Source organism: Cebus imitator, unplaced genomic scaffold, assembly GCF_001604975.1.
Source record: "Cebus imitator isolate Cc_AM_T3 unplaced genomic scaffold, Cebus_imitator-1.0 Scaffold200, whole genome shotgun sequence".
Taxonomy (NCBI): domain Eukaryota; kingdom Metazoa; phylum Chordata; class Mammalia; order Primates; family Cebidae; genus Cebus; species Cebus imitator.
The window spans coordinates 182,772-208,674 of record NW_016107515.1 but is presented as its reverse complement, the minus strand read 5'-3'; the positions used below and the strand labels follow the sequence as shown (position 1 = coordinate 208,674).

Below are 25,903 nucleotides of genomic sequence, written 5' to 3'. Positions count from 1 at the left end.
AATGATCCGGTCAGAAAGTTGCAAGCTTCCAAAGGAAGGATGTTTTGCTTGCTCAGCTTTCCAAGAGGTTGAATAGTCTCAGTTTGCAGGTGAGAAAGGGAAGAACAGGAGCCAGGAAATTTGGATTGATAGCTGATCTCTTCCAGTGGATTTGTTCAACAGTTGGAGAAGACATTTGAAATCAATCTCTCTGCCATTACAAAACAAAACAAAACACAGCCGCTCTGTAAATTGATATGGAGCCTGTTTCAACATAGATTGCTGAGTGAGCAAACATGGTAGAAAAGAGTGTGCCCATTATGCTGCTGTTTGTTTAGGGGGAAAGAGGGACTATTTATTTATTTAGATGTCCATGGATGGACACATGAAACTGTAACAGGGAATCAGGGGCTGCAGATCAGGAGAGACTCACTTTTTTATATGGCTGGATTTTTTTTTTTTTAAATAATATGCATTGTTACCTATTTTTTTCTCTTTTAAAAAAATTTTTTTTGTTCCTCTGTCTTACAGTGCTGATGATACTTTTTTTTTTTTTTTTTTTTTTTTTTTTTTTTTTTTTTTTTTTTTTTTTTTTTTTTTTTTTTTTTTTTTTTTTTAGGTAAAACTTGTAAATGCTTCCCCAGTATAACTCTTTCAAAGTTTGGGAGAAATTGGGAGTAATTCTAGTATCTCCCATGACTTAGGGTGGTTGGAGAGACTTGGTCAGCGGTCTGGGACATCCTGCCCTTCACCTGGAGCCTACGTTCATGAGGCTCCTTTTCTCAGGGCATTGGTTCGAAAACACACAGGTTCCAGTCCTGCCTCTCCTGCCTCCACACGGTGAAGCCTTGGGGTAGCCTCCTCGTCTTGCTGTGCCTGCATTTCCATACCCCTCCCATGGGCACCACCCTCTCAAGGCGGGTGGGAGTGTGAGATGACGGGACATCTGGTAATGCACTCACGACAGGGCACAGAGTAGGGGCCCAGCAAACACTGTCTTTCGTGCCCCTTCACTCGGAATGCATCTTTGGCTGTTCATTTTGAAGACAGACAGATAGGTGGCTATTTCCTTTGAAGATAGATCAATCAATGGATCAATGTTTGGCTGTTTGTTTTAGACAGGTAGATAAGGAGATAGATATACATAAATAGATATGGTCTAAGAAAAATAATAGAGATGGGCCAGGCGCAGTGGCTCATGCCTATAATCCCAGCACTTTGGGAGGCGGAGGTGGGTAGATCACGAGGTCAGGAGTTTCAGACGAGCCTGGTCAATATGGTGAAACCCATCTCTACTAAAAATACAAAAATTAGCTGGGCATGGTGGCACTTGCCTGTAGTCCTAGCTACTCAGGAGGCTGAGACAGAAGAATTGCTTGAACCTGGGAGGTGGAGGTTGCAGTGAGCCAAGATTGTGCCACTACACGCCAGCCTGGGCAACAGAGCGAGACTCTGTATAAAAGAAAAATAATAGAGATAACTGACTGTTGGCTCCATGATGCTGGCCCTGCCAGTCCAGGTGCAGGCTGCTGAGAACGTAGCAGAATCAGCAAGAGAAACTGGGAACTCTTTTCTTTGCAGGAAACTAAGGGTTAACCAATGTGTCGAATCACTTTCCCCAGATCAACAAACCCTTCCCACAACTCTCTGATGGAAGTCCTACTTATGAGCTGATGCTCAAATAATTATTACCTGCCAGACTCTGTGTCAAGCCCAGACTTTGTGTTATTGAAATCCTCAGAGCAGCCCTATGGGGCAGGTACTGCCATTGCTGCCATTTACAGGTGAGAAAGTGGAGGCACAAAGAGGTGAACAACTCACTTAGGGCCATGCAGCAGGTGAGCAGTGGGGCCCTAGTGTGGCCCTGGGTTGTGAGCCCTTGTCCACTAAGCTCCTCTGGGCTAAGCTCAGGTGTGGTGTATTCAGCCCTCATTTTGTATCCCAGGAGCTGACTCCCTGCTGTACACAATTGGTGGCTCCCATGTCCCCAGCTCCAGGCCAGGAACCGGAACTCCAGAGAATTTGCCTTTCTGGATATCAGTCTAGTGGAAGAAACAGCCACAGATAACCAATAAGATGTAGAACATGTCCAAGTAGAGGCTGGGAACACAGAGAGAAGAGTGACCGGCTCTACCTCTGGGAGTGAGGGAATGTTCCCAAAGGAAGGGACATTTGAGTCGGGTCTGGGAGGGTGAGTAGGAGTTCACCAAGCAGAGAGGATAAGCATGGAGGAGGAGGGATGATGATTCCAGGCAAAGGATCAGAAATGAAACGCATATTTAGGGAATAGCATGTAGCTCAGTGTGACTGGGTGGTTGGACATTGCGGGGAGTGTCAGGAGATGGGGCTGCTGAGCCCAGTTGAGGGCTGCACCCTGAGGCATTTGTTATGTCCTGCCCCCAACGAGTGACTCCAGGGTCCACAAACTCCGGTGTCTTTAGGGGCCAGGCAGATGAGATAAAGACAACTGACATGGCCGGCCCCAGAACTCTGTTCTACACTCTCTGCATTTTAAACATATTGGACCAGCCAGGGGCGGTGGCTCACACCTGTAACCCCAGCACTTTGGGAGGCCAAGATGAACGGAACACTTGAGGTCAGGAGTTTGAGACCAGCCTGGCCAATATGGCGAAACTCTGCCTCTACTAAAAATACAAAAATTAGCTGAGTGTTTTGGCGGACACATATAATCCCAGCTACTTGGGAGGCTGAGGCAGGAGAATTGCTTGAACCCAGGAGGTGGAGGTTGCAGTGAGCCGAGATTGTGCCACTGTACTCCAGCCTGGGTGACAGAGCAATACCCTGTTTAAAAACAAACAAACAAATAAATAAATAATAAACATATTGGACCATTCTTCACTTCTATAAATAATTGTTTCTTCTCTTGAAGCACCCCTGTCTGTAGCCTCATTTTTCTCTTTCTGAGGACATGGGCACCATATGGATGGCACCACAGAGGGTGATGATACACAGCAGCAGACTCTCTGCCTCAACCTCAGAACCAGAGAGGCAGAGGGGGTGAAGGGGCCTATGGCAAACTGGTGGGCTCAGACCTCTGTGGGAACAAGGGCTGGATATCCTGGAGAGGCCAGAAAGCTGGCCTTTTATGTGAAATCTGCTGATTGTTCAATGTGGACTCCAAATTGTGAAATATGTTGTCACTCGAGCCAAACAGAACACATTTGTGGGCCACTGGTTTGCAGCCTCTACATTTGGCTGGCCTCTACATTAAAGAGCTCTCCTGAAAGGAAGCAGGGCCAGCCCCAGGAGGATGGCCCGTGTTGGGAGGTTGATCCACACCTGGAGGTCAGAGCGGTACCCCAAAGGCAGGAGGCGGGGCTGCTTCATGTTGAGGCTCCAGTCAGAAGGGGCTTTGGAGGGTCTGTGGGCACGCCCCCACACCCTTGTCCTGAGGCCTCTTTCCTCTCCCCTCTAGGCTGGCCTCCCTTCGTTGGTGCACACCATCCTTAGCAGTTTGCATTTCTGTTTCTTCCAGTCTCCATCTGCTGCTGCCTCTTCATCCTCTTCCTCTTCCTCTCGGAGCTCACCGGATTTATAACGACAGAAGTGTAAGTCATACTTCCCCGATGGGGCATTCCAGGACGTTCTGGTACCCCATACAAGAAGAGGGAGGGGTCTTTGGCCAGGCACAGTGGCTCACGCCTGTAATCCCAGCACTTTGGGAGGCTGAGGCAGGTGGATCACCTGAGGTCAGGAGTTCCAGACCAGACTAGCCAACATGGTGAAACCCCGTCTCTACTAAAAATACAAAAATTAGCCGGGCATGATGGCAGGTGCCTGTAATCCCAGCTACTTGGGAGGCTGAGGCAGGAGAACTGTTTGAACCCAAGAGATGGAGGTTGCAGTGAGCTGAGATTGCACCACTTCACTCCAGCCTGAGTGACGAAGCAAGACCCTGTCTCAAAAAAAAAAAGAGGGAGGTTTCTTAAAAAGGAGAGAAAGTTCTGAACCTTCCAACTTCTGTCTCCAAGCCTATGGCATTGGTTGCTCTTCTGTTTCTTAAAAGGATTTCAAAGTCAGAGCAAAAGCGAATATTGGCTTGTTAAAGTTGAAGAGAACATTTTGGTTCCGTTCGGTGGGGGTCCCCTGGCTTCGCAGATGAACAGAAATAATCTGCCATCCCTTTGTTTGGCTAGTGGGCTTTTTTCCCTCTGAATCATCACAGGGTCATTTGATGTAGAGCCGAAGAGTTCAGAGAAACTAACAGGCACAGCTTCCTACCGGAGGGGGCGAGGTTGCTGACATCAGAGCCTGGGCTCCTGGACTAACCCCCTTCCCATTTCTCAGGCCCACACTTGGTGAGGAATTGGTGTGGACTTCCTGGCAGTGGCTGACGCAGCGTTAATCCATCCCTGATTCCTAGAATTATCTCTTGTCTGGATAACCTAGTAAACACTCTGGGGGGTGTGTAACAGAATGCCATTGGAATTATGCAGTCACGACCTCATCGGACGCCCCTCTGTGAGGGAATTAGACCCAGGAGCTTCCTGCCTTTGGCACTGGCTTGAGGCTTCAAAGCCTCTTCGTTTCTGTGTTTACAGCCCGGAAAGTCATCACGGTGCTGAGCCCTGGCCACCCACTCTCCTGCTCAGCACTGGCATTTTCTTTTTCACTAATGGGATTTCTTAAGTTTCCTTTGCCTCCTCTCAGCCACAAGACAATAGGAGACTAAATACATAGCTGCTTGCCCCAGGACGACTCTCATTACACAAGCATTACCGCCTTTAGTTCTCAAACTGCCCCAGGAGGGAGCTGCCCCCTCTTTATAGAAGAGAAAATTGAGGCCCAAGGAGATGGAGGGACCTGCCCACAGCCACAGTCAGGAGGTGGCTCCCAGGCCTGCCTGTGTCCCAAGCCCACGTGTGTTTGATCAGCACGCTGAGAGGCCTATGAGATGGGAGTGCTGGTCTTGCCTTGTTTCTGGGTATACCTCTCAGCCCTACCCTGGTGGGAGAGTTTGCCTTTCCTAGTTACTCTGATTCTGTTTTAACCCTGATAGCACCAAAGCCCAAGGGACCTTTTACAGTTGTGGGAAGAGCACCACATAAGGCATTGGGAGACCCAGTGCCAGGTCTCTGCTTAATTACTACTTTGCTGTGTGATCCAAGCCAAGTTGCCGAACCCCTCTGGGTCTCAGGATTGGTGGCCAAATTGTAGACCAAAGTCAGGGCTCCCTTTCAGCTCTGGGAGAGGTGGATCTGCTTCCCAAGACATGACCCTGTGGCCATGCAGGGTTCAAAGAAGGGGTTTTATTCCCCCCAGGCCTCTAACAAGAGATGACTGTGTGCAAGTCAAGCATCTTCTCCTCTGCACGACTGGCCACTGGACATCTTAGGATCATCCTATCATGAATCAGAAGTAGGAGCAGGGAGAACAGCAAGAGGTTGAGACTTGCAGATGTTGTGAGGTACCTGTTGTATGTCAGATACCCGCTGGCCTCTGCAGGCTGTACCCTACTCTAGGAGGGGACCTGCTTGACTTGGCAGGCCTGTCACGTTCTGAGCAAGGTGAGAGAAGCACACATGTGACATCCACTAAGACCAGGCAGGAGGCTTTATGTGTTGTGGGCAAGAGCACCAGCGTACAAAGGGCCTGAGGCAGGGATTACCTGGTGCACGTGAAAGGCAAGAAGGGCAATCAGCCAGGGCAAAGCAAGCAAGCAGAGAGGGTAAGAGGTAGAGCAGGTAGGACGGAGACAGGCCAGGCCCTCTACGCTGCTGGGTAGAATTGGGACTCACTTCTTTTTTTTTTTTCTGAGACGCAGTCTCGCTCTGTCGCCCAGGCTGGACTGCAGTGGCGTGATCTCAGCTCACTGCAACCTCCACCTTCCAGGTGCAAGCGATTCTCCTGCCTCAGCTTCCCCACTAGCTGGGACTACAGGCGCCCGTTACCGTGCCCAGCTAATTTTTGTATTTTCAGTATAGACATGGTTTCACCATGTTGGCCAGGCTTGTCTCTAACTCCTGGCCTCAAATAACCTGCCCGCCTCAGCCTCCCAAAATGCTGGGATTACAGGCGTGAGCCACCACGTCGGGCCTGGGACTCACTTCTTGATGACGAGCTGGTGGAGCCCAGGGCCGGGTCTGCTCACTCGCTGCTCTGTGGCGTCACACGTGGAGGAGCTGAAAATGCTGGTGGTTGGCACAGTCAACACAAACTAGACTAGACTATATTGATCAGGGGCAAGTACTCCAAAGACAAAACTAAAGCAGGGCAGGAGGCGGAAAATGAGACAGCTGCAGGTAGGTGATATTTGGGAGGATCAAACAGGATTCTTTAGCTGAAAGGTACTTAATGTAGTGCCGGATATACTTTAATATCACTAGGTCCATATCTCTTCGTGTATTTATTCATTTCATACACAGTCTGCATCTAACTCTAAAAAGGTTTCAAGGCTGCTCCACACCGGGCATGTAAGTACTCAGTGAATGTGAATTCCTTGTCCCTCTTCCTCTTTGAGTTAAGACGCCTCTCTTGCCCGCTGCTGAAAGCGTGTGGGGTGGCATTCCCCAGCTCCTCCCACATGAGGTGGGGCGCTGAAGCAGTGGGCTACAGACAAGCGAGTTTTGATGTCACGGCTTGAGGCTTGAGCAGGTGGGGCCCCACCCGCAGAGTGCCCAGGAGCACTGGGAAGGGCCCTTCCAGCAAGCCCAGACAACTCATGCAGTTTCCCAAGGGCAGGGCGGCTTCTCTCTGAAGAGCAGAGTGTGTTCCCACTGCTCCCCGCTCCCCTGCTTCAGGACTTCCTCTCCCTCTCTCCCAGGGTCAGCCTGGGCACTCTGACCCCACCGAGTCCCTGGAGAAGTACAAAGCTCAGGGATGAGGGGAGGAAGGGGGCTAGGTGCAGTGGCTCACACCTGTAATCCCAGCACTTTGGAAGGCCAAGGCCAGAGGATCAGTTGAGCTCAGGAGATCCAGGCTGCAGTAGGCTGTGATTGCACCATGACACTTCAGCCTGGGAGACAGAGCAAGACCCTAACTCAAAAAAAAAAAAAAAAAGAAAAAGAAAAAGAAAAGAAAAAAAACAGCAAAAACGTGGGACATTTTTTGAGCATTTGCCTTGCGTCCAACCCTGTGCTAAGTCAGTGGCTGGAGAAAGGGAGGGAGGCAGGGATGAATAGAGAGACCTGTCCGGAGCTAAGACCAGAGGCTCCAGTGATGAAGATGCCCTCCAGTGACCCTGATGCCCTCTTCTCCCTGGCTGCCTCCTTACCAAGGTGCAGGAGTTGCCCTAAAGGACTCTTCAGGATGAGCCTTAGGACTTCCTGAGCAATCAGGAGGAGAAAGCATCGCCTCTTTGGGGAGAGGTACAAAGCCTAGGGGTGGGGGCAGTTGTCAGAAGCTTGTGACCCCTAGAAAGCCCTGCCAGTTTGGGAAGAACTGAAGGTCACAGTTCTCTTTTTCTGGGTGGCTGGCCCTCTGTGACAGTTTTGTGGCTACAGCGGGTCAGATTGTAAGTTAAGGAAATGAGGTCACCGTTGGTTGGATGAACATGGCTCCAGCCCCAGCCTGTGTTATCAGTGACATAAGATGCTTATTCTGGCCTGGGCCTGGTGGGAGGCACATTTGTTTGGGTGATTGGGCTCCAACCTGGCTTTGGACAGGCCAGTAATTATCCTTGGGAAAGAGGCCCCACAGAGTGTTCTGAAACTGTGTTTTCAGGGAGCAGGCCCCTCCTCAGGCAACCTGGCCACAGAATGTTCCAGCCTGTGACTGCCCAGTCTCTGACTACTCTCAATAATTATTAACCTCATGAGATTTATACTAATAAAATGTAGTAATTGGAACTTCCCGTTGATAGTTTATAACATAATATACTTATGGTACCTTCCATAATATAACTCATGGATTTATTATGTGCATGCTAACACCTAGCTCAGCACTTTATTTTTATTTTTTGTTTGTTTTTTGAAACAGGGCCTCGTGTGTTGCCCGGGCTGGAGGGCAGTGGCTGAATTATGGCTCACTGTAGCCTCAACCTCCCAAGCTATCCTTCTGCTTCAGCCTCCCAAGTATCTGGGACTATGGGCATGAGCCACCACACCTGGCTAATTTTTTAATTCTTTGTAGAGACAGGGGTCTCCCAGACTGGTGTCTAATTTCTGGATTCAAGTGATTGTCCCACCTTGGCCTCCTAAAGTGCTGTGATTATAGGCGTGCATACTGTGCCCGGCAGGTCAGCACTTCATAATGGTCATCTCATTGATCATCATAGAACCCCTTAAGGTAACTACTACTGTGCTCCCCATGTTACGGCTGGGGAAACTGAGGCACCAGGTGGCCAAATCCACATGAAGCAGTAAGTGGTGGAAGTGGAGTCAAATCCAGGTCTGGGGTGCTAAAGCCCAGACTCAGCACCTCTCCTCTGTTGTACCCCAAGCATTTTGGGGCCCCAGGCTCATGGGAGCCACTGCTTTTTGGTCAGAACAGCTGACTGGAGGACATGGATGCACCCTTCTAGGGTGAGGTGGCCAAGCAGGCAGATGGAAGCCCGGGAGGTGGGAGCTTGGAGGTCACCTGGAATCATGTTCTCACAGGCTCCTTGTAGGAGGCTGGAGTGGGAAGCAGTAGCTTAACCAGGAGGGGGAGCTGGAAGTCTCTGTTGCCTGCCTTGAGCCTGGGTTGTGGGCCAGGCTGGGTAGAGGGCCCCAGGTGTCGCATTAAGAAGCATGAAGGACATTGCTGTTAGCCATAGGAGGCCTGAGGGCGTCTGAGCGTGGAGTGATGGGTTTATGCCTCAGACAGCTCACCTCTTGTGAAGGTGGGTTTGGCGTGGGGCCACCCCCAGGCCAGGACCCTGGTGGGGGCTGGGTGATGAGCCAAGGCAGAGGGGCCGAGGGCACTGGGACTTTGGCTTTGGAGCAGGGGTGGGTAGAACCTGGCAGCTGGCTGTCAAGGGATGTATTTTCGACATCCACCTGGTTGGTAATAGATACACACACTTTTACCTGGACGAGTCAGGATCTGAAACTCAAGGTTCCGGAGTGCGTGCTTGCAGACTCTCCATCCCTCCCTCCACCCCACCCCAAACCCTTGCTGCTGGCCTCACTGCTGCGTAAGTTTCCATTTGATCAAATTTTGAAGCATGGAGGTCAGAGACTTCAGGCAGGAATCTGAACTATTTAAGGGCCCTTCTAAAAGCAAATAAAATTGTTTTGTATAGATGTCATTGGACTTCATGCCTCAGACTAGAATTTCAAGGCCCTCCACCACATTCCATTCACACTCCCCCCACCCACGCCTCCCACCCTCCCCGCCCTTGTGTACCTCTCCCTACAAGGCCACTGCCCACCCACACCCCCCACCCTCCCACACAGTCGCCACGCTGGGCCTGACTCCCTGACGCCATCTGGCCCCACCTGGAATGTGCCTCCGTGTGTTCCACCAGCATGCGCCTTTCCTGCATCCTTGGAGTTCTGCTGAGGGCTCCCTCCTCCACTTGGGCTCATTCCACAGAAGTTTGTGAGAACATGCTCTGTGCTGAGGCGCAGGGAGCCCTCATCCTGGGGATGGTGACAGGGGTGGGGGAGGCTTGTGGGACAGATACAAGCGAACGCCTAAGCACACCTGTAGCCTGCAGGCACCTGGGCCATGGTGGGGAGGGGCACACCTGGAGGTGACGAAAAAGGATTAGGACACCTACATCACCAGTCCACTTCAGGGCCACTGGCCTCTCAATTTTTCACTGATTCCCATCCCATGCAGGCAGTGCAATGCCTTGGAAAGAGCATGGGCTGTGGGCCTCCTGTCCCTGGGCTCAGATCCTGCCTCTGCCTCCTCCTGGTCCTTTGATCTTAGCCAGCCGAGCCCAGTTTCATCGACGTGAAAGGAGAACAGTACCCTCGTTAAACACTGGATCGACCCATTGAGCATCGATATTAATAATAATGATAAAAACAGTGGACATGTATTGAGCACTTACTGTTTACTAAGACCACACTTAGCGTTGTTCCTGTTCTCATTTGATCTTTTCAGCAACCCCATGGCATAGATACTGCAATTGTCCCCATTTTACATCTGGGGAAACTGATGGAGGGGAAGCCCCTTGCCCAAGTCAACCAGCCAAGAGGTGACTGAGAGCCAGGATTTGAACCCTGGTAGCCTGGGCTTCCCCAGCCCTGCTCTGTTTTCTTTACCAAGAAGAGCCTGGAATCAGCCCTTTAGAAAGATGAGTCTCACACACACACACACACACACACACACATACACACACTCACACTCACACACTGACTCACACTCACTCTCCTGCCCTGGGGCAGCCAGCAGCTTGACCCAGCAGTCTTCCAGCGCCCTGTGAAGTAGATAGAATCTTTATCCTTACTTTCCTCTTTCTCCTTTCCTCTCTCCCTCCTTCCTTTCCTTTCTTATTTTCTTAGTTTAGTGAGGTATGTGTAACTTACTTAAAGCAAAGTGCGTAAATCTTAAGATAGAGGCTTGATGAATTTTCACCTGTGTTTACACTTGTAACCATCTGATGAAGGCATAATACATTCTATCACCAAAGAAGGTTCCCTTGAGCCCCTCCCAGTCAGTAACCCCCGCCACTATTATTCTGACTTCCATTGCCATAGATTAATTTTGCCTATTTTCAAACTGATCGAAAGTTTTTCCAATTTTACAGATGAGGAAACTGAGTCTCAGAGAGGTGAAGCACTGTGTCCTAGGTCTCCCAGCTCCCAAGTGGCAGAGCCAGGAGGTGAGCCCACACCCGTCTGCCACTGCCTCCATAGGCCTTCCCACTGCCCACACTGGTGACAGGGGAGTCAGGCCCACGGGAGTCCTCAAACCACAGTAAATCCACAAAAAAACATTTCTTTTTCTTCCGGGTGGGTTGATTTCTGGCAGCCTTTTGGCCTTTTAAAATCAGTTCAGCCCTAGCCAATGAAGTCTGTTAGCCTTGGCAGGCCCCTGCTGTGGGGTGGCCGTGGGCGGGCTCGTGGCGCTGGCCGGGGCGGCAGGAAGCCAGCAGTCCTGGAACATTTGCCTTGGACACGAAGGTGGCCGTATTGACCTCATCAGGAGGCCCAGGTGATTGAATGTGTTTATCCCACAGCCTGGGGGCCCTCCAGGAAGAAGCCTGGGAGCAGCCAGTTCTAGGCTTACATAACCAGCCTGGCCAGAGTTCCCCAGGCTGTCCTTGCCCAGCACCTCGGCCCCCTTGTTCTGGGTGGCCCTCTAGCCCTGCAGAGCCTGTTCTCTGCTTATTCTGGTTAGGAAGACAGGGACCCACACCTGGGAGAGGCTTCCTGGGGCCTTCTATGTGAGCTCACCTTGGCGCCACACCTGGGATTCACCTCGCTTTTGGCTGAGGTCACCTCCAGAGGATTGCCAGTGGATGACATCATCCCACAATGCCTCAGTGCTGTGCGGAGGCACAGCCTCGCCAGGTGGGAAAGGTGATTTGCTTCAAGAAAGAGTCTCAGGTGGCTTCCTGGCTAGGAAGGGAAGCTGAGGCTCTCCTTAGTTGACTTTGTGTTAATCACCCAGCAATCTCATTACTCAACAGCTCTCCAGAGTTGCAAATTAAGGCTGGGGTAGAAATTGGGCGCTGAAGGCCAGGGCAGAGCATTTGGCTGTAGGGAGCCCTTTCCTCCTGGGCATAACCTCCTCGGCTCCTGTTTGCCCCTCTCCATCCAGCTCCTTTGTTCTTGGTGGCCTCTGATCGGGGCCAACAGTACAAGCAAGGTCAAGTGCAGGCCTGTGTCTCCTCTCTCCCATGCTAAGGCTTCCCAGGCCAGGCCCCCCCTTCTTATTTTATTCCTAGACCCCAATGCTAAGGAGAGGGCTGGGCGGCAGCTTGAGCTGTGGAAAGCCCGGGTTGAGATTCCAGCTCAGCCATTTCCTGCTGTGTGACCCTGGGGATGGGACACACCCTCTCTGAACCTGTTCCCTTGTTTTAAGATGGGGCTGAGGGCATTTCACGCGAGCACATAAGATGGTGTGAATGCTTGTAGTAGGGCTCCCCCAGCGTAACTTAACCGGTGGAGGTCCATTCGTTGCGCTCTTGTCTCTGGGAAGATCCTTGTGGGCCCCACAGAGAAGCAAGCCCGGGTGTCTTTCAGAGGCCACTGTTCCTGGTGAACAGCATCACACCAGGTGCTAAGGGTGCAAAGATGTGGTCTTAGTAAAAATGAAATTCCTTTGCCTGAGTCCTACTCTTTCCCTAAGATGTGGCCATTTACAAAGCTCTCTTGGAATCTTACTTGCTTAGATAGGCCACTTATCTTTTATTTTACAGTGTAGGGACTGGACCCAAGGGACCTAAACATGTTTAAAATAATCACAGCCCAGCCACACGAAGCGCTGCTCCCTAGGCCCGGCATTATCTGGGAATCAGATGTGGCCGTCAAACATCCAGCAGCTCCTCAGGGATGCCTCCAAGACACCTGGGCTCCGCACAGCCTCCCGCACCCGGTACCTCTCTCTCCTGCTGGTCCTGCTCCCCTTCTAAGCCCAAAGGATGGGTCCTGGAAAAAATGCAGCGTCTGTCTGCATTCTTCCTTCGCCTTACCCCACTTCACCCCCAGTCCCATTCATCAGGAAGTCCCGCCTGCTCTACATGGGTTCCTGCATCCCTCCTCCTCTCCATTCCCATCCCACCCCGTCATGCACCTCCTGTTCTCCTTCCTGCACAGCAGCCCTTCCAGTGGGCCTTCCTCGCAGCAGCCAGAGAGAGCCTATGAGAGTGCAAGCCAGATCCCGAGGCTATGCTCAAATCAAGTCTACAGGCCTCGGCCATGTGCGATGGTTCACGCCTGTAATCCCAGCATTATGGGAGGCCAAGGCGGGTGGATCACCTGAGGTCAGGAGTTCAAGACCAGCCTAGCCAACCTGGTGAAACCCCATCTCTACTGAAAATACAAAAATTAGCCGGACATGGTGGTGCGTGCCTATAGTCCCAGCTACTCTGGAGGCTGAGGCAGGAGAATCACTTGAACCTGGGAGATGGATGTTGCAGTGAGCTGAGATCATGCCACTGCACTCCAGCCTTGGTGACAGAGTGAGACTCTGTCTCAAAAAAACGTCTAAAGGCCTCTTGGGGTGAAGGAAAAAAAAAGAAAGAAAAAAAGTCTAAAGGCCTCTTGCCTCCTCTGAGCCCAGATGAACTGGCCCTGCCCACTTGGACTGCATCACACGCCAGCTTTCCCTTTGCCCTTACACTGCAATCACGGTGACCTTCATTCCATTCCCCAAACCCGCCATGCCCTCCCTACCTCCAGGCTGGTGCACATGCTGCCAGGATGATGCCTACACATCCCTCAGACCTCGGTCACACCTCAGAGAAGTCTTCCCAGCCCCTTCTCCCCAAAGGTCAGTGGCCCTGTAGTCCCTCTCATGGCCCCCTGCAGCTTTTTGTCAAAGCACTCATCAGAGTTGGGGGTGGCGGCATATTTAGGAGCTGAGTGACGTCTGGTTCTTGTGTCTGTAAGCTTGATGAAGGCAGAGAAAGCGTCTGTCTGATTCATTGCTGTTTCTGGCAACTGACAGGTAGTAGGTAGTCAAAAAGTATTTGTTGAGCAGATTTGGATTGCTAACAGATGCCAACACTGTGCCACTGACAGCAAGGTGATGTGGCTGTCTGTGGAGCCACCTGCCCCTAACTATGGCCAATTCGGTCAACAGAAGAATGACTCCCTGCCCCCAATGATGTCTAGGTCCCTGTCCCTGACACGTGTGGCCGTGTTACCTTGCATTCAAAAGGAACTTTGCAAATGTGATTACCTGAAGGATCTTGAGATGGGGAGAGGATCCTGGGCTAGCCAGGTGGTCCAGATGGAATCACAGGAGTTCCTATAAGAGGGAGATGGAGGTCAGAGAAGTGGGAAACTGCTGGCTTTGGAATTGGGAGACGGGGCCACAGGCCTAGGCAGCTCCTGGAAGCTGAAAAAGGCAAGAAAATGCATTTCCCAGGAACAAAGCCCATTTTAGACTAATGACCTCCAAAGGTATGAGACAATAAATGTGTGTCATGTAGGCCATTCACTTTGTGATAATGTTACAGCAGCCACAGGGTATTCATACAGCTATCCAGGTATTTCTCAGAGCTGGTCCTGCCCCTAGGGATGAGCATGAGGGAATTCCTGGCTTCCCAGCTGAGGGGAAGAGACCTCAAGAGAGGAGGCCGTAGGTGCTCTGTGCCTGTTGGCGCCAGGCCCTGATCCCTCATAAGACCCCTATTTCTCCTTTTGGTATTCAAACCACCCTATTTGCAGTGGGTGGTGTCATCCTGCTAACAGGTGGGTTCACAGAGGTGAGCATAGGAAGTGCCAGAGCCAGGATTTGAACATGAAACTGTCTGACCCTGAAAGATATGCTCTTACCACTAGAACTATCCCACGCCACTCCTTCTCTCTCCTCAGCCCCAGTCCCAGCCCTCCCCTCTTTTTTTTTTTTTTTTTTTTGAGAGTTGCACTGTCACCCAGGCTGTTTTTTTGTGGGCGATCTTGGCTCACTGAGGAGTTTCATTCTTGTTGCCCAGACTAGAAGCAGTGGTGCAATCTCGGCTCACTTCAACCTCTGCCTCCTGGGTTCGTGATTCTCTTGCCTCAGCCTCCTGAGTACCTAGGATTACAGGAATGCACCACCATGCCCAGCTAATTTTGTATTTTTAGTAGAGATGAGGTTTCACCATGTTGGTCAGGCTGGTCTCAAACTCCCGACTTCAGGTGATCCACCCACCTTGGCCTCCCAAAGTGCTGGGATTATAGGCACGAGCCACCGCAACCAGCCCAGCCCTTCCTTCTTGAGAGGTAAGGCTGTACTTGGAGAGTGCAGCCTAGACCCCTACCTGAGGTCAGAGGAGATACAGGCTCTGCCCAGATGGAGTCTGGGTTATCTAAGGGGTGGTCACCACATGATATGGTCTTTGGCTATTCCCTGCAGCTGAGATCAGTGCCCCATCTCAACAAGGGTTCCTATGCTTGTCTTTCCCCCAGTGTGAACGAGCTCTACGTCGATGACCCAGACAAGGACAGCGGGGGCAAGATTGACGTCAGTCTGAACATCAGTTTACCCAATCTGCACTGCGAGTGTGAGTACTCCACACAACCCCTCCCTCCAGCAGGGCGTCTCCTTTGGGCAAATGTGTGCGTGCAGAATGGCAGGATCTCCAGGACAAATCAAGCCAACATATGGCTCTCCCTACTCTTTTTTGGAGGAGAATATAATTGAGTATGCATGCACTTGGAGGTTTTCTGGCATAAAAAAACACAAAACTCTACTCACAGGGGCTACCCCTGGAGAGCAGCTGCACTGGTGCAGGGAGGTGGGGTGTCTCATATGGTCATGTTACAGCTTTGCAGCAAAGCCTCGTGCAAGGGACTTGCTGAGGGGAGGAAGCTGTAAGGGAGTGAGAAATGCAGGATGGGGTAGTGCAAGAGGATAAGCAAAGATGTGTGTTCAGCTGAGGTCCAAACTCAGCCTGATCTCACAGGATGCTGTGGGGTGTGGTGACACCATAGCATTTGTCACACCCAGTAGCAATGGGACCAGGCGTTATTATCTGTCATTGGGTAATGGTTGCAGAGTGGTGTGTGTGGCAGGGGTCACATCACCTCCCAAGCATTCAAGTGAGAAGACTTCTGGTTAGCCAAGAGCATTCGTCTGGAGAAGGGTGTAGCTCCGAGCCATTGGTGGCCGACATCTGCAGAAGCTAGAGTGGTACACTGTCCGTGAGAGAGTGCAGGACGAGGCTCAAGAGCGTCTACGACAGGGGAGGGCTGACTCCCTTTTTGACTTCACGCCTATTTTGTTTTAACCAAAATATCAATTACTTCTTTATAGCTATTTTTATTTTTTTGAGATGGCATTTTGATCCTGTCACACAGGCTGGAGTTATGCCACAATCTCGGCTCACTGCAAACTCCGCCTCCCAGATTCAGGCAATTCTCCTGCCTCAGCCTCCTGAGTAGCTGGGATTACAGGCGTGCACCACCATGCCCAGCTAATTTTTGTATTTTTAGTAGAGACGGGATTTCATCATTTTGGCCAGGCTGGTCTTGAACTCCTGACCTTGTGATCTGCCCACCTCAGCCTCCCAAAGTGCTGGGATTACAGGCATGAGCCACTGTGCCCGGCCCAGAATGAATTACTTCTATAAAACAAAACTCATTTGAAATCTGATTTGGATTCAGATCCTGGCTCCTTTGCTCACTAAAACTGTGACCTTGGCTAAGATGACCTCTCTGAGCCTCAGGTTCCTCATCTGCAAAATGGGCTTAGTAATGTCTATTGCCTGAGGTTCTTGGGAGAATCTGTTGCAATGGTCCCTAGACTTGTCAGTCAGTGGACTGGGTGCCCTCTCCTGGACTGGGGTTCTAGCCATCCCTCTGCCCAGCGTGGCATGGAGCCTGCTGCAGTCCCTCCTCTCACCACCGCCTCTTCCTGTTAAAGGACACGGCTGAGAGCAGAACACTGGGTGCATCTCCCGCCAGAGATAGGGAGAGCCTCAGCCCTGTCACTGTTTTTGGTGAGATTTACGTCATGATTTAGAATCCTCGGTGGGCCCCAAGCCAGGGAACCTGAAATAGGTCGGTCCTATTTTTTGTTATTTTTTCTCTTTCACTTAGAAAAATAATTCATCTGGCAGATTCTCATTCAGTAGTGACTGTATCTCTGGAGCAAGGAAATTCTTAGTCAGGCCAGAGGACCAGGACCAGTGGGTAGGGAAGGGAAGAGACGTGGTTCCAGGAGGGGTCAGGCAACCTCCACCCCGTGCCCTGCCATGCCCTGCTGGATCTGTGGGGCTGTAACCTGAATCCCCCACCTCTTCACCCCGGCTACAGCTCAGCATTCTGGCTTTTCTTTAAAAGAACTTCACATTTTTATTATAGGAAAAAATGCATGCTCATCATTGTACTTCTGGAAAACACAGAGAAGCAAGAGATCACCCGTAATTCCGCCACCTGAAAGCAGTGTCAGTGACATTTTGGCATCATTCTGTCCAGCTGGCCTTCCTTTCTATGTTTCTGAACATAGCTGAGATCGTGCTGCATGTATGATCTCATATCCTGCTTTTAAAAATAATATTCTTCATTGTACAGCTAATAGAAGAATCCATTTTAATCTTAAAAAAGACATGCATTCAAAAATACAAAAATAATATATTTTTTAAAAAGCAAGAGTCCCCCTCCCCTGTCCCCCTTCCTGTCCCAGCATGCCATCTTCCCCAAAGGACACCTCTGCTAGCAGGTGGGGGCCCTGTACCCACCCCTACATGTGTGTGCATGTCTGTGGACGTATATTGGATTTGGGTATTTTTTTTTTCTTTTTACATAATTAATTGGGACCCTACCATATGGGAACCTTCTGGAGTTTCTTTTTTTTTCTAGCTAGTATCTTGGAGCTGTTCTCATATTACTCATAATATGAGTAAAATAATAACAGCTGCCATTCATTCCGTTCTTCCAGGCCAGGCCCTGTCCTCTGTCCTTTGGCTGTATTAAATGCATTGGGATTTGCGGTGTCCTAGCAGAATGGCTGAAGGGTGTGGGCTCAGAAGCATATCACCTGGATTTTATTCCAAGCTCGGTGTTTCCTAGCTGTGAGAGCTCTGTGCCTCAGTTTCTCCAAATGTAGAATGGAACTGATAATTTTTTTTTTTTTTTTTTTTTTTTTTTGGGACGGAGTTTTGCTCTTGTTACCCAGGCTGGAGTGCAATGGCGCGATCTCGGCTCACCTCAACCTCCGCCTCCTGGGTTCAGGCAATTCTTCTGCCTCAGCCTCCTGAGTAGCTGGGATTACAGGCACGCGCCACCATGCCCAGCTAATTTTTTGTAGTTTTAGTAGAGACGGGGTTTCACCATGTTGACCAGGATGGTCTCGATCTCTTGACCTCGTGATCCACCCGCCTTGGCCTCCCAAAGTGCTGGGATTACAGGCTTGAGCCACCGCGCCCAGCCAAAACTGATAATATTATCTTCCCCACAGGGGTGTTTAGATGGTGTGTTCTTACATAGAAGGCACTTAGAAAAGAGCCTAGCACATAGTAAGTGCTGTTTTCCTCCTTTTCCTTTTTTTTTTTTTTTTTTTTTTTTTTTTTTTTTTTTTTTGTGACGGACTTTTCTCTTGTTGCCCAGGCTAGAGTGCAGTGGTGCAATCTCAGCTCACTGGAACTTCCACCTGCTGGGTTCAAGTGATTGTCCTGCCTCAGCCTCCTGAGTAGCTGGGATTACAGGTGCTTACCACCATACCCAGATAATATTTTGTATTTTTAGTAGAGATGGGGTTTCGCCATGTTATCAAACTGCTGGCCTCAAGTGATCCGCCCGCCTTGGCCTCCCATAGTGCTGGGATTACAGGCGTGAGCCACTGCGCCTGCTCCTGTTTCACTTTTCTTTAACCCTCACAATAAGCCTGTGACAGAAGAGAAAACTGAGGCACAGAGGTTGAGTAACCTGCTCAATGTCCCAGTGCTAGTGACTCAGCCACTGATCTGCGCTGAGCCTCCTCCGTGCACCTGCATTTAGCCCATTCTTTGTACCTGCTGCACGGCACTTGGAAAGAGGGCTGCCAGCATTGGAACAGCTGAGCGAAAAGGGGACCTGCTTGTGTTTTCTCTAAACTTTGCATTATAGCGCTGGCATCTCCCATGTCCTGTGGACTCGTGAGGGTCATTTTGAATGGCTGCAGCACGTTCCCTTCTATGGATGGGTCCTCACTTACTTCTCCATTCTCATTGAGGAACACAGAGTTGGTTCCCATTTTTCCCTTTTAAGGTTGGCCCTCTTTAAAATTGCTTCCAGCTGTTCTTTCTCTTTATGGGACCTCCTTTCCAGTGCTTCTGCCAGGGAAATTCCTGCATTTCCATAGTTCACAGGGATCCTCTCCCCACTGGCTACTTGGGCCATCTCTGGGGATGCAGTTGGCGTTGGCCTGCCCATTTTACAGATGGGGAAGCCATCTGAGTCACAGTGATGCGACAGAGGTCAGAGCCTGTCTTTTCCCTCTGCACATCCCTGGTGCTTAACAGGGCCTGGTACATAGACGATGGGTAAAGGAATGTGTGAGTAAATGAATGAATGATGGACGGATGGATGAATGGATGGGGGCCTGAGCCTATTCACCCCATGAACCCAAAGACCATCTGAAGGCCAGGAACAGTGTCCCACACCTGTAATCCCAGCACTTTGGGAGGCCGAGGCAGGTGGATCACCTGAGGTCAGAAGTTCAAGACCAGCCTGGCCGATATGATGAAACCCTGTCTCTACTAAAAATACAAAAATTAGCCAGGCATAGTGGCAGGCACCTGTAATCCCAGCTACTTGGGAAGCTAAAGCTGGAGAATTGCTTGAACCCAAGAGGCAGAGGTTGCAGTGAGCTGAGATCGTGCTACTGTACTCCAGCCTGGGCAACAGAGCAAGACTAGAAATAAATAAATAGATAAATTACAAAGACTATCTGAGATACAAGAGCTCACATTTATTAAGCACTTTCCACCTAGCGTCCATCAGACCCTAAGCATTTTCTACACCTATGAGCTATTTAATCCTCAAAATCTTCCAAGGAAGTTTCAATTATGGTCACCCCCATTTTACAGAGAAAGAGACTGAGACGTCCAGAGGTTAAGTCACTGAGGCAGAACCCAGATTCATAGGACCAGTATGGCAGACCCCAGGGTGGCCCAGGGACCCCCAGTATACACTACCTCCCCTCGGCCTCGCATTTAGCAGAGTCATTACCCTGTCCCCTGTAGTCTTTGGACCCCAGATCATGAGCTCCTGGAGGTCCCCGGCCCGGCCTGCCTCTGGAATGGATGCACGAAGGCTCCCATAGAGGAGGGGCTGGCCCCCATCCTCCCATGTCTCTGGGTTTCTGACTGTTGTCTCCCTTTGGCTCCCGCAGTGGTTGGGCTCGACATTCAGGATGAGATGGGCAGGCATGAAGTGGGCCACATCGACAACTCCATGAAGATCCCACTCAACAACGGGGCGGGCTGCCGCTTCGAGGGGCAGTTCAGCATCAACAAGGTATGGAAGCCCTGCCTCAGCCCTTTCTACCTGCTCCCCGTTCCTGCTGTCTCCCCACTCCCTGGAAACTGGTTGTGGAAGTATGCCCTCACTCGACCTGACCTTGACACAGCCCCCAGCAAGCAAGGGTCTGTGTTCAGCTGCCTGGCCATTCCTGCTGAGAATCTGGATGGGGGGTCCAGGCTCCCTGGGGTTTTAAGCCCCTGATGGCTGGTTCAGAAAGGAGCTACTCTTCTCCCCAGTGAGGGAGATAGTGATGAGAAGACCTTAGGATTTGTGGCCCCCAGCGCTGCGATCAAGTTCCAGCTGTACCCTCTGTTGGCCCCACAAGTCACTTGAGCCATCTTAGGCTGAGGATGTGACGGTGACAATAATATCACGACACCACCCACTTCACAAAGTTTGTGTGAGGATTAAATGAGCTAATACAGTTTCATTCACTCAAAAAAAATTTAGAATGAGCACCTTCTGTGTTCCAGGGTCGGGGATAGGCTCTGGGGCAGCGTTCCTGGGCTGGTGGGTCTTACATTCTGGTGAAGGGAGACAGTCTACAAACCAGAAAGCATCAGGGATGCCTGATGAGGAATAAAGCCAAGGGGAGCGAGCCGAGGCGGGCTTGAAAGTACCTTGTCAGCTCTGAATGACCACTCAAGGTTCACTGTTGTTTTGTCCCCAGTACCAGGAGCTTCAGATCCTAAGTCAAGGGGGTGAGCACAGTGCCCTTGGGAGAGCCGAGGCACCCGGTGGCAGCTGGCAGGGTTTTGCTCAGCATGTGCCCGCCCTGTTCGAAACACGGTACTGTCACACTGGAGCCTCTCAACAACCCTGTGAGACAGCACCATTTGACAGCTTAGGATGCTGGGGCCCAGAGAGGTTAAGCATCTTGCCTGAGGTCACACAGCTTTCCTCATGTCCCACAACTCCCCTTCCCAGCCCCAGCCAGACTGAGCCACTGGCCACTCTGGCTTCTCCTTGTCCCTCCTGCAGCCTCTACTCAGAATGCCCTCCCTCCTGTTCCTGCCACCTGAGCTGGGGTTGCAAATTCACTGGCCACATCCAACCCAAAGATAAATTATGTTTGTCCAGCTTAGCATTTAACTGCATCAGAACCAGTATGAAAAGATCAGGAGTCCAGATTTCTGGCTTTTAAAAGTCAGAGGTTCTCACCACATTGGGTCCATGTTCCCACTCTGACAGTGACCTGGCACCAGTGGGCAGTGTTCCCCTTTAGAGAGGGCGTGTGCTGTCCCTCCCAGTCCTCGGCAGACAGCTGGAAGGCCAGGCTTGGTCATCTTTTGAGCAAGGTAGACTTCTATTTTTTTTTTTTTTTTTTTTGAGACGGAGTTTCGCTCTTGTTACCCAGGCTGGAGTGCAATGGCGCGATCTTGGCTCACCGCAACCTCTGCCTCCTGGGTTCAGGCAATTCTCCTGCCTCAGCCTCCTGAGTCGCTGGGATTACAGGCACGCACCACCATGCCCAGCTAATTTTTCGTATTTTTAGTAGAGATGGGGTTTCACCATGTTGACCAGGATGGTCTCGATCTCTCGACCTCGTGATCCACCCGCCTTGGCCTCCCAAAGTGCTGGGATTACAGGCTTGAGCCACCGCGCCCGGCCAGAGCAGGGTAGACTTCTTACGTGACAGCTCAGGGCTCCCTTAAGTGCTAAAGCAGAAGCCACAAGGCCTTCTTAAGGCTTCAGCTGTTGCTGGTAGAAATCTGCTGTATGTTATGGGTTAAAGTGAGTCTCGTGCCAGCCCAGGCCCTCAGGAGGAGGGGACTACCCAAGAGCAGGGATGCCAAGGGTCACAGTTCACTGGGGGCTCTCTCTGCCCATGAGCTGCCACACAGCACCTTTGCCATGCCCCGTAATTTGGATTTTATGGTGGTCGTGATGGAAAGCCATTTGAGGGTTTTAAACAGGGAAGCAATGTAGTCAGATTTATAATTTAGAACTGTACTATCCAATAGGTTACCACCAACCACACAAGGTTATTTAAATTAATTCAAATTAAATAAAATGTGCAATTCAGGCGCGTGCCTGTAATCCCAGCTACTCAGGAGGCTGAGGCAGGAGAATTGCCTGAACCCAGGAGGCGGAGGTTGCGGTGAGCCGAGATCGCGCCATTGCACTCCAGCCTGGGTAACAAGAGCGAAACTCCGTCTCAAAAAAAAATATATATATACAACTCAGTCACCCAGTCTCATCAACCACATTTCAAGTGCTCAAAGCCACATGCTGGCTAGGGGCCACCGTGCTAGACAGTGCAGATGGAAGGCACTTCCATTACTGAGGAAAGTTCTGCTGGTCAGCACATTCTTGGAAGGATGGCTCTGGCAGCTACATGGGGCTGGGCTGGAGGGGGTTGCAGGCGGTGGTTGTGGCAGTGGAGCTGGGGAGATGTGGTGGGATTAGGGAGGTAGAGTCAGTAAGACTTAATGAAGAATCGGATGTGGGAGTAAGGGTAAGTGTGGAATCAGAGAAACCTTTGACATCTTTGTCTTGATAACCAGGTGGTCTCATTTCTAGACATGGAAGCTTAGAAAAGCCTGGATTCTATGGGAAGTAGGTAGGGCTGGGCATTGGTCATTCCACTCTGGTTTCCTTTGGGGTTCCCATTAAGTGTCTACAGGGAAAGGTGAAATTGGTAGTTCGAGCTGTGGAGAGTTCAGGAGAGGGATCTGGACCACAGATCAACGTCTGTGGGAGTCGTCAGTAAATAGATGATGTTGGAAGTCATGGGTCTAGGTCAGTTCCTCAGAGCGGGGGCTCCTTAAGCCCCTAGGCCAGCAGCATCAGCATCGCCTGGGAGAGTGTTAGGAATGCAGATTCTCAGGCCCCCCTCAGACCTACTGAATCTGTGTTAGAACAAGAGCCCCCCTCCAGAGATTCTGATGCCACTAAAGTTTGAGGAGCATTGGTTTTACCTAGGGAGAGGCCATAGATGCTTGTTCTAAACCTGGGGGCCACAGACACTCCCAAGGAGAGCGGATGGAATACAAGAGATCTTTGAAGTTGGATGGGAGGAAATTTACATCTTTATTTTTACTAAACTCGAACTAAAGTTTAGCATTTCCATCGGCGATGAACGTGGGCTACAAACCACAGTAGTATCAGCAGTGCCTGTGAACTCATCACCAATAGAAACTGCTGAAATTTGGCCGGGGGTGGTGGCTCATGCCTGTGATCTCAGCACTTAGGAGGCCAGGGTGGGTGGATCATGAGGTCAGGAGTTTGAGACCAGACTGACCAACATGGTGAAACCCCATCTCTACTAAAAATACAAAAATTAGGCCAGGTGCAGTGGCTCATGCCTGTAATCCCAGCCACTCTGGAGGCTGAGGTGGGAGAATCACTTGAACCCAGGAGGCGGAGGTTGCAGTGAGCAGAGATTGTACCACTGTACTCCAGCCTGGGCGACAGAGCGAGGCTCCATCTCAAAAAAAGAAAGAAATTGCTGATATTTATAGCATTTTACAGTTGTTGCAGATAATTTCCAGAGACTGTTCATACGCATCACTGTTTTAAAATTACAGTGATTGGCCAGGCACAGTGGCTCATGCCTGTAATCCCAGCACTTTGGGAGGCCAAGGCGGGTGGATCATTTGAGGTCAAGAGCTCAAGACCAGCCTGGGCAACATGACAAAACCCCATCTCTACAAAAAAATACAGAAATTAGCCAAGCCCATGCTTATAGTCCCAGCTACTCAGGATGCCAAGGAAGGAGCATCTTCTGAGCCCAGGGAGGCAGAGGCTTCGGTAAACTGAGATTGCAGCACTGCACTCCAGCCTGGGTGACAAAGTAAAACCCTGTCTCAAAAAATAAATAAATAAAAATTACAATACGTATGAGACGCACCGCTAGGTCTTGTTATTTGATGCATCAGTAAAGCAGCATATTCAAATGTGTTTTTTTAATATTTTAATTACTATTTAAATATAGTCTCTTTCCTTTGTAATCCTATGCATTTTACCCATTAAGAACATTTTAAGCATTTAAAACATAGGTAACATTAAACTGGCAAAGGGTCATCCGTGGCACCAAAAGCCTTAAGAAGCTAAGGTCTGGAGAGAAGTGCAGTTTGAGGACTGAGTTCTGGCGCCCCCGATCACTTCAAAGAGGGGGTAACAAAACGTCCAAGAAGGGGGCAGTCAGACAGGAAGGAGGAAGCAAAGGCTGGGCGGAGACTGCAGTCTGGAAAAGAACATATGGATAGATATCAAAGGGCAGGGCTGGTGCTGCCAGGCTCAGGCAGGCAGGGCCGGAATGGATGGTGATCTGAGTGCTGCAGAGTGCTCCAGAAAACACCGATGATGGCAGAGAAGGGGCCGCCGCAGAAGCCAAGTCCTTAGGAAGCAAGGGGAGCCAAATGCAGGACACGGCCAGGGGTTTAAGGCCTTGGAGAAGTGCACAGTGCCAGCAGGCAGGTGGGATTGGTGGGGGGCCCTGGCTCTGCTGGGCCTCCATACCTTTCCTCTGTCCCCACTCATCCTCCTGGGGAACCATTGCTCACCCACAGGCCTCAGCTGATACGGGTCCCTCAGGGGAAGTCGCCCCTCCCTTTCCCTGCCTGCCCACATCCACTCCCCACCGCACCCCTCAGCACACTGTGGCTTCTGCCTGTGCCTCCTCTCTGACTCTGCCCCTCCCTCTGACCACTCCGCCCAGGCTTCCTCGCTGTGGAGCGTCTGCCTTATATCTGGCTCCACGCTTGGCGCTGGGCTGCAGTGCGGAGAGAAACAGCCATGCTTTCGCCCTTGGTTCCCCGTGGTCTGTAATGGGGTGACAGCCAGTGCTCGGGTAAACAGGAAATAAAGCAGCTGTGAAGAGAATGATGGGATGCTGTGGTGGAGAATGAAGGAGACCTCTGAGGCTACAAAGGAAGCCCTGTCTGAAGGCTGAAGATGAAAATGCACAGATGAACAGATGCACACACACACCTCCTAATTGTGGGCCCCCCGCCCCCAAGGAGATGCAACCACCTGGGCTGAAAAAATACATATGCCCCAGATGGTGATCAAGAAGGGATCGTGCTAATTCAAGTCATCCCGGCACCTGGAGTGACAACCCACGAGACAGCCCTGCCCAAGGCTGCCGTCTGCTCCCCTTAGAATGGGCTGTGCTGGAGCCCCCAGCCAGCTCTGGGTGGACTTGCCCTTTGGGGTCACACAGTCCTGTGGTCAAGGGTCCCAGCTACCACAGTCACTGCTTGAATGACTCTGGGCAGTTTAGCATCTCTGAACCTCAGTTTTCTCATCTGTAAAATGGGGATAATAATACCTCACATGCTGTGAAATATGAACAAATTATTCAGCAGAGACTGGACAAGCATCCTGGCCTGCCTTATCTCCCATCAGTGCAGAGTTTCCATGACCTCATCAGCTGGCACCCACCTTAAGGTGCGCCTGTGAAACGTACATGGAGGATGTCCAAGAAATCGGCCTTCTCTGGGCAGGGGAGTGCCAGGGAGTCTCTGAAAGTCTCACACCAGCCTTTCTCAGACCCGTGCTATGGCTACTTACTGAGTTCTTACTCAGCCGTTTCCACATGTTAACTCCTTTAGTCTTCATTGTAGCCCAGAGGAAACTGAGGCACTGGAGATTAAGCGACCTGGTCAAGTTCATGCAGCCAGGATTTTAACACAGGCAGCCTAGCAGCAGGGCCCTGCCTCCAAAGCCCACTGCCTGTGGCTGCTTCTCCCAACATGTCGGTTACACGTGCCATGACCAGCTGTGCCTCTGTACCCAGGTCACAGCCTAGGGCGCCCTCTGCCCCAAACTCTTGCAGGGAGTAGAGACCGTCCCCCACCCCAGCCCATCCACTCTCCCTCGTTAAAGACCTGTGCCTTTGAGGAGCCGCCCACCAGGAGGTGCTCAGAGAAGCCACCGGTGTCCATGTACTGTGATGGCAAGCTCAGCAGCCGGCCCCCACACCT

General features: G+C 50.9%; 1 protein-coding gene across 4 annotated transcripts in view; it reads left to right on the top strand.

The window, feature by feature from the left end:
• The window catches only part of ERGIC1 (endoplasmic reticulum-golgi intermediate compartment 1), a 123,265-nt gene that overhangs the window by 64,392 nt on the left and 32,970 nt on the right, over positions 1-25,903 (top strand). For 2 of the 4 annotated variants that reach the window (XM_037745419.1, XM_017547664.1), the window contains exons 3-5: positions 3,476-3,548; positions 14,937-15,031; positions 19,843-19,967. In XM_037745419.1, coding sequence (XP_037601347.1) covers positions 3,476-3,548; positions 14,937-15,031; positions 19,843-19,967 — 293 coding nt within the window. Of the gene's footprint in view, positions 1-3,475; positions 3,549-8,150; positions 8,227-10,621; positions 10,697-11,214; positions 11,397-14,936; positions 15,032-19,842; positions 19,968-20,643; positions 21,272-21,588; positions 21,999-25,903 lie in introns of those variants that run through there. The other 2 variants (XR_005203274.1, XM_037745418.1) reach the window with 2 other exon arrangements.